Source organism: Urocampus carinirostris, chromosome 20 (genome assembly GCF_059441175.1).
Source record: "Urocampus carinirostris isolate Australia breed hairy pipefish chromosome 20, RoL_Ucar_1.0, whole genome shotgun sequence".
NCBI classification, from domain to species: Eukaryota; Metazoa; Chordata; class Actinopteri; order Syngnathiformes; family Syngnathidae; genus Urocampus; species Urocampus carinirostris.
In genome coordinates, this window is record NC_142368.1 from 12,505,727 (window position 1) to 12,517,168 (window position 11,442).

General features: G+C 43.3%; 1 protein-coding gene across 2 annotated transcripts in view; it reads left to right on the forward strand.

Annotated features, from left to right (window-relative positions):
• The window catches only part of akap12b (A-kinase anchoring protein 12b), a 48,868-nt gene extending 38,069 nt beyond the window's left edge, over positions 1-10,799 (forward strand). For both annotated transcript variants that reach the window (XM_088325702.1, XM_088325703.1), the window contains 2 exons: positions 4,071-7,304; positions 9,011-10,799. In XM_088325702.1, coding sequence (XP_088181828.1) covers positions 4,071-7,300 — 3,230 coding nt within the window. In that variant the 3' untranslated portion in view covers positions 7,301-7,304; positions 9,011-10,799. The remainder of the gene's footprint in view (positions 1-4,070; positions 7,305-9,010) is intronic.
• The last annotated feature ends 643 nt before the right edge of the window (positions 10,800-11,442 follow it).

The following is an 11,442-nucleotide window of genomic DNA, read 5'->3' on the forward strand; positions in this document are numbered from 1 at the left end:
TTTCTTTTTTGTTTTTAACTCTTATTTACTCTGTTGTTTCCAGATTTTTCCTTTATTCTCAACCTCTTTTTTTCCTTGCGGTTGCTTTTTTATCTTTATTCGTCTATTTCTTTCTTTTTTCTATATGTTTGCCTTTTTTTGTTGTTTTTCCTTCTTCTTTTATGTTTTGCCTATGATTCTCCTTTTCCTTATTTTCTTTTCCTTTTTTTCCTTTCTTTTGTATTATTTTTTCTCTTTCATTCCTCTTTCTTTTTTTTAGATATTTTTTGTTGCTTTTTCTGTTTTTTCCTCTTTTGTTTTCCTTTTGGTTTTTAGTTTTCTTTTCTTTCTCTCATTTCTCAACTTTCTTTTTCACCTTTTTATTCCACTTATCAGTTTTTTTCTTCTCTCTCTCTCTTTCCTTTTGCTTTTTTCTTTTTTACTCTTCCACGTTTTCCTTTTTCTTTTTCCCCTTTCTGTTATGTTTGGTCTATTACTCTCCTTTTTCTTATTTTCTTTTCCTTTATTCTCTTTTCTATTATTTTTTCTTTTATTCCTCTTTCTTTTTTATATTTTTTGTTGCTTTTTCTGTTTTTTCCTCTTTTGTTTTCCATTTGGTTTTTAGTTTTCTTTTCTTTCTCTCATTTCTCTTACTTTCTTTTTCATCTTTTTATTCCACTTTTTAGTTTTTTCTTCTCTCTCCCTCTTCCCTTTTTCTTTGATTTTTTTACTCTCCCCGTTTTCCTTTTTATTTTATTTTTCCTTTTTCTGTTATGTTTGGCCTATTACTCTCCTTTTTCTTATTTTCTTTTCTTTTATTCTCTTTTGTATTATTTTTTCTTTTATTCCTCTTTCTTTTTTTCCATTTTATTTGCTTTTTCTTGTTGTTTCTTCTTCTTTTGTTTGCCTTTTGTTTTTTTAGTTTTCGCTTCTTTCCCTCATTTCTCTTACTTTCTTTTATCTTTTTTCTTTTTCACCTTTTTATTCCCCTTATCTGTTTTTTTCTTCTCTCTCTCCTTTTTTTGTTACTCTTCTTTTCCTCGTTTTCCTTTTTATTTTCATTTTCCCTTTTTCTTGCTTTGATTTTTCCTTTTTTTCCTCCCACCGATCGAAAGCTCACCCCCTCCCCCTAAACCTCACCCCTGCTTCAATCAAACGGGTTCAGGGGCGTCTCGTGTGCGCCCGTAAAACAAAGTCAGATGAGAAAGATGGCGTCAGGTTGTTAAATCCACACGACTTTGGCTTTTACGATCCCGGGAGACTTTGACGACTTTCGGGGCTTCATTTTGCGTGTTTGCCAAATACGTCGCATTTGTTTGCTGGGATTTTCGAGCGCTCCCCCCTGCCCCCACCCCCGTTTAGAGGGGCCATTGTGTCGCTCCCCCCCTCCCCTCCCCATCCGTCGGAATGCGGGTCAAGGGGACCCCATTGTTGGGGCCCGGGACCTCTCCAATCCCGTTGAGCTGAAGTGGGCGGAGCCTCGCGGAAAGCGGGGTCGGGATAACCTGGAATAACATCGCTGGAATTCCTCGCTGCGGCTTTCCATCCAGATGCGGCCTTAAAGGGACAGTGTGTCTAATATCGGAGCACCGGAAGTCGCCCGTGCCTCTGAAAACGAGTGCTAGAAAGCACAGGGAAGAATCCACAAACTACAGGGACTTAAAGTGACCAAAAAGCATCATATTTCTTCTCATTTTTTTCCGAATAGAAGTACTTTAGTCTTAAAGGGACAGTGTGTCTAATATCGTAGCACTGGAAGTCGCCCGTGCCTCTGAAAACGAGTGCTATAAAGCACAAAGGAGAATGCACAAACTACAGAGACTTAAAGTGACCAAAAAGCATCATATTTCTTCTCATTTTTTTTCGAATAGAAGTACTTTAGTCTTAAAGGTACAGTGTGTCTAATATCGGAGCACCGGAAGTCGCCCGTGCCTCTGAAAACGAGTGCTAGAAAGCACAGGGAAGAATCCACAAACTACAGAGACTTAAAGTGACCAAAAAGCATCATATTTCTTATTTTTCTTCGAATAGAAGTACTTCAGTCTTAAAGGGACAGTGTGTCTAATATCAGAGCACTGGAAGTCGCCCGTGCCTCTGAAAACGAGTGCTATAAAGCACAAAGGAGAATGCACAAACTACAGAGACTTAAAGTGACCAAAAAGCATCATAATTCTTGGGTTTTTTCGAATAGAAGTACTTCAGTCTTAAAGGGACAGTGTGTCTAATATCAGAGCACTGGAAGTCGCCCGTGCCTCTGAAAACGAGTGCTATAAAGCACAAAGGAGAATGCACAAACTACAGAGACTTAAAGTGACCAAAAAGCATCATAATTCTTGGGTTTTTTCGAATAGAAGTACTTCAGTCTTAAAGGGACAGTGTGTCTAATATCGGAGCACTGGAAGTCGCCCGTGCCTCTGAAAACGAGTGCTAGAAAGCACAAGGAAGAATCCACAAACTACAGAGACTTAAAGTGACCAAAAAGCATCATTTTTGCCAAAACCTTTTTAGATGTACATATTTGAATCTTAAAGGGACAGTGTGTTATCATTGACCACTAGTTTTGTGTCCAAAACAATTGCTACAAAGCACAGCAGAGAACACAAACTTTGAAGACTCAAAGAAACCAAACTGCACCAATTTTATTTTTCATTTTTGTCTTTCAGGTTTTCGTTAAGACACTGTCCTTTTAAGAAAATGCATTTTTATATGAAAGTTCATATTATTTTTGCTTATTATTCAAACCAATTTTAATGTATGACGTTCTTTTACCACTAGGAGGCACTGAATAACACACAGTGTCTTTTAAAGGAGCCGCCTTTTTGGACATAACTTCCTCTGAATTCCAAAACTACTAATTTACGTCATACACACTGTCCCTTTAAACAAGTTCCTTCCAGGATTTTTGTCTTATCGGGGTTGAAAACTATTGTTAGAAGAGAAAAATAATTGAGAATTTTTGAAAAGACAAAAAAAAACCTAGTACTGTAAACATAATACTAGCGTACTACTGTATAATAATACACAGAGCGGCCTCATTTGACATTCTTTCCTGGAAATTCCGAGACGAGTGCCAAAATATTCACAGAATTTACACAAGCTATCATTTGTCTTCTGAGAATCGTATCGATATATATTTTGTCTGCAACAAGAGCACGCAGTAGCACGAAATGACCTTGTTTGGAATGTACATTTGGGTTTCAAAGACGGAGGAAGGGAAAAAAAAAAGGGTTTTCTTTAAAGGGACAGTGAATGTGTAAGCAGGGTTGGGTAGGGTTACTTGAACTGGATTACTTTCAATGACTTTTGGAGTACTCCAATACCAAATATGCTCATAAAAGACAAAAGAAACTAAATATGAATCAAATGATGACTCACAACACGTGGTAAGCTTTCTCTCCTGGCTTTGATCTCCGGCAAAACGAACATAAAATGCGACAGAAACAAAATAAAAATCAATCCAAACATTATTTTTGCCGTTCCATGCGTTCCGTTACTCCCAAGCCTGCACAAAATGTAGTCATTTTATTCATTTTTAGTTTCTTTTGTCTTTTATTAGCATATTTGGTATTGGAGTAATCCAAAAGTAATTGAAAGTAATCCAGTTAAAGTAACCCTACCCAACCCTGTGTGTAAGTCATCGTGTCATCGGCAAATTCTTTACGTGAGCGCACTGGAATTTCATAACCGTATTTGTCAACCAAAATGAAAAAAATAAACATAATTTTAGATTCAGTGCCTCCTAGTGGCCATTTAGATCAACACGATTTGAATAATAAGCAAAAATACATACACTATCATATAAAAGTGCATTTTTTTTTAAATACTCGAGAATTTTGGACTTATTTCACAAAACGTAAGCCTCGCCTATCGGAAGCTGATATTATTGTCGGCCATCTTTTTGCTACGGGTGCCCCAATAAACCAAAAATGTTGTGTTTTGGCCGCTTTTAGCACTCGTTTTGGTTGCACGATACAATACGGTGACATCTAGTGGTCGATTGTTACACAGTGTGCATCTTAGCGCCACACCCATTTGCAAAACATTCCGATTGGTCAGATATAAATAGATTTTTCTGTTTTCTCTCGTTTCAGTGGGCCAGCCGGATGGCGTATCGGTGGCTCCGAAGGAGGACGCCTCGGAGATAATGGAGACGGCGGCGGCCGAGGAGGCTCCTCGGGTGAACGGCCAGAAAGAAGAGAAGGAAACTTCCGATGCGACCGACCTGATCGCTCCCGCGGAGGAGAAGGCGGCGGAGGAGAAACCCGACGAGAGCGGCGAAGTGGGCTTCAAGAAAATCTTCCGCTTCGTGGGCTTTAAATTCACCCTGAAAAAGGACAAGAGCGAGGACAAAGAGCCCGTCCAGCTCTTGACGGTCAAAGACAAGGACGGAGAGTTGACCAACGGCGTTGAGGAACATCCTGAGGGAGAGAACGGCATCGCCGAAGAGAAAGAGACAAAAGAACCCGAAGCTGAGGTCACCAAAGATGCCGAAAATTCTGAAGTCCCAGATGGTCCCGGTGAGGACGAAGCTGTCCAGGAAGAAAACGCCGAGAAAGAAGCTGAGGGCAGTCCGCCACCGCAGGAGGCCGCCTTGTCCCCCTTCAGGAAGCTCTTCAGCACGGGCCTCTTCTCCAATCTGAGAAAGAAATCCAGCATGAAAAAAACAAAAGATGAAGAAGACAAGGAGGCCACTGGTGGGGAGGAGGCCGCCAAGACTCAGGAAAGCGAAGACGAGGCGCCGGAGAAACCGAAGAGTCAGGAGAAAGACGAAAACCAAGAAGAGGCCCCGGCGTCGCCCGAAGAGCCTCAACCTGAGCCCAGCTCCGAGTCTGAGCTCACTTCTGATGAAACCAAGCTAGAAGAAGAAAAATCTGAGGAGGAGAAAGCCCAGACGGAGGTCACAACTTCTGATTCCGAGCTCACAACGTCCCAGGAGAAGGCGAAACCTCAAGGAAGCCCCTTGAAGAAGCTTTTTGCCGGCGCTGGCCTGAAGAAACTCTCCACCAAGAGCAAGAAGAGCAAGAAAGATCCTGAGAGCAAACTGACAGAGTCTGGGGAGGAAGCAGCGGAACTTCAGTCCTCCACAGAGTCAGCCGAAGCTGTGAAACCCGAAAGCGGACCTCCGTCTCCAGAGAACACGGCAGAACAAGCGGCGGAAGGAGAGGCGGTCCAGCCAGACACCGCATCAGAAGTTGAAGGCGACGCAGAGAAGAAAAAGGAAGGGATCGTCGCCTGGTCCTCTTTCAAGAAACTGGTCACACCCAAGAAGCGGGCCAAAAGACCTTCCGAGAGCGATGACGAAGTCGTCGGCGAGAAAACGGCAAAGTCGGCCACTTTGTCTTCTTCGGAGAGTGCTCCCTTAGCGGACGGGAGTGTCGAGGAGGAAAGCAAGGAGGACAAACCCTCTGAGGACGAAAACACTGAGGGAAAACTGGTCAGCAGCTCGGAAGAACCCAAAAAGAAAATGGACACTTCGGTGTCCTGGGAGGCGCTCATGTGCATGGGCGGCCCCAAAAAGCGCACCAGAAAAACTTCGGATTCCGACGACGAGGAAGCCAAAATCGAAGAGGAGAGTCCCGAGGAGGACAAAACCGAAGATGCTGTTGCGGAGCCCGAAAGCGAATCAGAAAGTGCCTCCTCCCCGGAACCTTTAAACAGCCCCCCTGAGAAAGAGTCGACTTGGGACACTCTAAAACGGATGGTCATGCCAAAGAGTAAGACCAAAACCGAGGACAAGATGGAGGAAAACGCCGAACAGAAGGAGCCAGAAGGAGAAGCTCCTAAAGACGATTCGTCCTTCTCGCTTAGAAAATTCTTTCCCGGGCTCAGAAGGAAAAAGACAGAGAAACAGGCCTCCACCGAGAGCGAGGAGGATTCCGAGACCCCGGCTGTGGTGCCCCTCTCAGAGTATGAAACACAGCAGGAGATAAACCAGGACTCGCCCGAGCAAGAATCGGTCCCGGCTGCTCCAACGTCCTCCGACGAGCGAGCTCCTTCCTGGATCGCCGCCTCGGCGGAGCCTGGTCACGACGAGCTCAGCGACATCACCGAAGAAACGGAGACCGCGGCCACGCCCAAGTCAATCGACACCGACGACACCGATCTGACCCAGAAACCCGCCGGGCGGAAATTGTCCATGGCCGAAGTGTCTCAAGCTTCTCCCGATGAAACCGTCGCCAAGGATCCAAAAGAACCTACGGACGAAATCGCCAAAGAAATTGTGGCTGCCGTCCACTCCGAAATCCGAGTCCCGCCCGTGTCCTCCGTCGTCTGCGAAGACGCTCAGCTCCAGATCGCCTCGGAAGAAACTGAACCGCCTTCGGAGACCGCTGAGTCCAAGACCCCCCGCCTGCTGGAGTCTCACGCCAAAGACGAGGCTGTGGCCATCTGCACGGGATTGGGTACCCAAGAGATCGCTAAACAGGCTCCAGAAGAACCTGCTGTCCAGATCACAGAGAGCATCTCTGTGGTCGCCACCGTCCTGAGTACCGAGGTCTTAGTGGAAGAAAAGTTGGTCGACTCTGAAGAAGCTGTTGCCACTGAGGACGCGCTCCTGAGCGCCCAAGTCCAGGAAGTTACCGACGTCGAGATCCAAAGCTCACAGAGCGAAACGGTGGATGTCCAAAACGCCGGGGAGACTCTAGAACCAGAGCCCCTGGCGGTGGCGATCGTCAATACCGTGTTGAAACCTCTGGAGGCCACGACAGAGGTTCCGGTTGAGGTCGTCACGCCGACGGCGGAGATGCCTGCGGTTTTAGGAAATGGAGAAGTTGCCGAAGAAATCCCCCGCATGGTGACTGAAACCAGCGAGGAGCCCAAAGACGATTGCGGCCGAATCGAAGCCCACAGTGTAGTCATCGCCCTGTCCGTCATCCAGGAAGCCGTGGACAAAGTCTCTGTCCAGACTGTTGTGACCACCGAAATGGAGATCTTGGAGGAGGCCCCCGTCATCACCCAAACCCCCATTACTGGCGAAAAACCCCTTTTTGTCGCTACGGAATGCGAAACGGTCCCCATCGAGGTGACCCAGACCCTAGAGGCCAACAAGAAGCTACAGGATGTCTTAGAAGAAGAAGTCGAAGAGAAGGTCGACGGAAGTCCGACGAAGGAACAACCCGAGAAGGAACTGCGGATGGCGCAAGTGGTGGACGAGGAACCCATCCAAGTGGAGGCGACGGAGCATTTCGATGATGACGGCGCCTCGGCCGAGGACGGGACGCCGTCCAGGTGCGCCGAAGTCATGGCGCAGGTGATGGAGGTGATCGAGGATGCCGTGAAGGAGATCCAACCCCCCAGCGTGGAGATCACGCCCTCGTCGTGAGCAGGTGAGCGACGGAATTTCTTCGTTAAAGCATCAAACGAAGACGTTTTTTTTAATAGCTTTCATGAGAAGAACTGTGGGGAGAAGCTTTTGTTTCAGGTTACCAGGGAAGTTCTGATATCAAAGCTGGAATGCTGTTGTTGGCACCATCTTAAAAGGAAGTCCTGGACGGGAGGGGTTGGATGAATATGCGATGAAAGGCTGATTAGGAACCCCCACCCCGCTCATGTGTTTTTACATCAGGGTTTTTCAACCCGTGTGTCGTGAGACCTTGTGTGGTGTGCCGCAGGAAATTGGCCGATTTGATTTTCTGTGCAAGCTATTTAAGGTCAACAAAAACATAGTGCCAGAAAACATCCATCAATTACTCATTCAGAAAGAGGGAAATTATAACTTAAGGGGCTGTTGTAAATCCATAATCCCAAAGGTGAGAACCACCAGGAAAAGTATGTGTGTGTCTGTGTGTGGAGTCAAACTTTGGAACAATTTACAAGTCGAGATCAAACAATGTCCAACTATTCACTTGTTCAAATTTCAATACAAAAAAATATGAAGATCGTTCTTACAGTGAGCAGCCAAGTTATTGTAATACTCATCCTTATCAATAGGTGGCAGCAGATTACCGTTCTTTTTTTCTTTGCTCACGAGGTAGCATCGTCTATTTCATAACTTATCCCATTTGATAAAGCTGTTTAGGACTGCCCTGCAAAGAATAATCATTTCAATGTCTTGACCACAAGTTGTTGCTGTTTGGTGTACTTACTCTTTAAAAACGAATGCTACACAGCATAAGTCAAGTCATTTTTAGTTGTATAGCCCTTAATCACAAAGAGTCTCAAAGGGCTGCACAGGTTATTACACATGAGCAGTTTAGGTTATTCATATGCTATAGAGTAGAAGTGAGTTTTAAGCTTAGATTTAAACATTTCCACTGAGGTTGCCGATCTCAGGGGGAAGAGCATTCCACAGCACTGTACTGATTTCTTCTTGGCTCTTGGGATCACCAGAAGACCGGCGCTCTCAGAACTAGGGCTTCGGACCGGAACATAGGGGGAAATCAGATCTGAAAGATATGAGGGGGAAAGTCCATGTATGATTTTGTATACTAATAAGAGAACCTTGAAATCACATCTTAGGTTAACAGGGAGCCAATGCAGGTTAGCCAAAATTGGGGTGATATGATCAGACTTTTTTGTCCTAGTTAAAAGCCTGGCCGCGGCATTTTGTACCAGCTGGGAGACTCTTGAGTCTGGTCATCGGAAGACCGGAGAGTAGTGCATTACAGTAGTCGAGACGGGAGGTAACAAACGCGTGAATTATAATCCCCGCATCCGACTGAGACAGTATAGGACGAATTTTAGCAATGTTACGAAATGGAAGAAAGCGGTTCTAGTCATTTTCTTCACAAGGAAGAATACAAGCTACCAAGGTCCAAACGGGCCCAGAGAATATAATATTTATTCCCTTTTTCTTGAAATATTTCATACTTAAAGCGACAGTGTGTAAAATTTGACCACGTGTTGTTGCTTTATAGTGTCAAAATCGTACACATCATTTTACAGGGAACATTGCTCTGCCGCCACCTCCTGGCTTAAAGTCAGCATTGCAGCCGTAGGGTTTTGAGACTCCATTTCAAAACAAAGGATGATTTTTTTTGTGGGTTTTTTTTTTTTTTTGCTTTGGCTGACATTTTGTACTTCTTCCCCCTAGATGGAGACGTAACCCCGTTGCCAGGGAGACCAGGGAGGAGAGAAACCACAAGGAAGAAGGTTCGGTGATGACCACCTCGTGATCGATTTGGGAGGAAGGCAGGAAAGCCCCCTCCTCGCACCGAACTGAGTACCGAGCACCCCCCCCCCCCCCCACCCCATAAACGTTTGCGCCTCGAATGTTGTAAAGAACGTAAACGGATTGTATATTGTATTTATATTGCAAATACCCCGTTCCCCCCCACTGGCTTGTTGTTGGATTTTGATATCGTCTGAAGTTTCCCTCCTTTTCCGCCATCTACATACGAAAAGTCACAATGTCGGGTGACGTCTTATTTCGATGACGAATATGATTTCGTAGCAGCCGTGGTACAACCTATTCTCCATCTTTATGTTTACTGTGAATCCTTTTCGCTCGCTTCCTGTCGAGTCTATTCTCGTTTTACGGCCGTCTTGAACACGAAAATGGAGACCGTGTCGTGCTTGGACGTTCGTTGAGTGACACCAGCAAGCTTCGCGACCAAATGAGAAGAGAAAAACCTGTATTAAAGGGACAGTGTGTAATATTTAGTGACCCCTAGTGCTACAAAAATAGGCTTATTCAGTAAGAAAGAACATTGATTTGAATCTCAGTAGTTTGCATTCTTCCCGGTGCTTTGTAGCGCTCGTTTTCGGTTGTCCTGCACCATACAACATCTAGAAATCAAATTATACACGTTTAGTTTTTAATAGTGGTACAAAAAACTTCATTCAGTCAATAGAAAACCTTTATTTGAATCTCAGTAGTTTGTATTCCTCCTTGTGCTATCTAGCACTCCTTTTTGGATGCACTGCACCAGGCAACATCAATAGGTCAAATTATCCACATTCGGTGTCTCCTAGTGGTACAAAAAAAACTTTATTCAGTTAAATAGACCCATTGATTTGAATCTCAGTAGTTTGTATTCCTCCTTGTGCTATGTAGCGCTCGTTTTCGGTTGCCCTACACCATACAACAACATCTAGAGGCCAAATTCTCCAAATTTAGTGCTTACTAGTGGTACAAAAAACCTTAATTCAGCAAAAAGAAAACACTGATTTGAATCTCAGTAGTTTGTATTCTTCCTTGTGCTTTGTAGCTCTCGTTTTCAGATACACTACACCTAGCAACAACATCGAAAGGTCAAATTATACACATTCGGCGCCTCCTAGTGGTACAAAAAACTTTATTCAGTTAAATAAACCCATAAATTTGAATCTCAGTAGTTTGTATTCCTCCTTGTGCTTTGTAGCACTCGTTTTCGGATACACTACACCTAGCAACAACATCTAGAGGTCAAATTATACATATTCGGCGCCTCCTAGCGGTACAAAAGAAAACAGATTAGATGTTTATGAAGATTTTTGTATATTTTCCACATAGCAGAATCCATACTTAGTCGTCGCCGCCATATTTGTCTGGCCTCTTACTGCTATGCTGTTTATTCTTGGCAACAGTGCCCTCTAGTGGACAAATATTACACAACGTACCTTTAAGACTCGCTGTTTTTATGTAAAAAAAGAGAAAAAGCGACAAAAAAAATCAATGTCTAAGCATTTTTGACTGAGCCTGTTAACATTTGTACAGATGATGTATAAACCAACGCGTGTACGTACTGACACAAAGTACTAATATTGTCTGTAATATTCGCATAAGCATGCTTTCAAGTGTTTTTTGGTGTATTTTCAAAACTGTTCATAGTACAAATACGCGCACTTGTTTAGATTTCACTCAATAAAGTTTTCAAAGGTGGAGGGGAGAAGAAAACTGGTGTTTTTTTTTCTTGTATTTTGATTCATTTCGTTCACAAAATATTTCAGATTTTAAATCCTGAATACAACCATTTTAATAGATTCATTTACAAAAATGAATACATACATATATAATTCATCCTTTGCAAGGAATACAATAAGTCTTTTTTTACCTTTGTTTACAGGTAGTTCTATGGGTTTGAATATTTTGCCACGATTAAAAAAAACGTCCCCTATAAAAGAGATGCAAATCAATCATGAATATGAAATAAATACAAGTATTAAAGGACATTTAAGTAAATAAAACGATTTGATCTGCGGGGTTTGGGGCATTGAATCCAATATTTTTCGTAACGCTATTTAAATGCTCTCTATTAACACGCTATATTGGGTATTTTTGTATTCTATAGCTTTTATTTTTCAACACAAGGAGACTGTTGAAAGTGTGAATTTCCCTACATGGATGAATAAAGTATCGAATCCACCTATCTAGACTATCTAGACATCTATCTATTTAGACATCTATCTATCTAAACATCTATCTATAGACATTTATCTTGTCATCTATCTAGACATCTATATCTGTCTATATCTAGACACTTATCTAGTCATCTATATCTATCTAGACATCTACATATATCTATCTCTCTAGACATGTATATC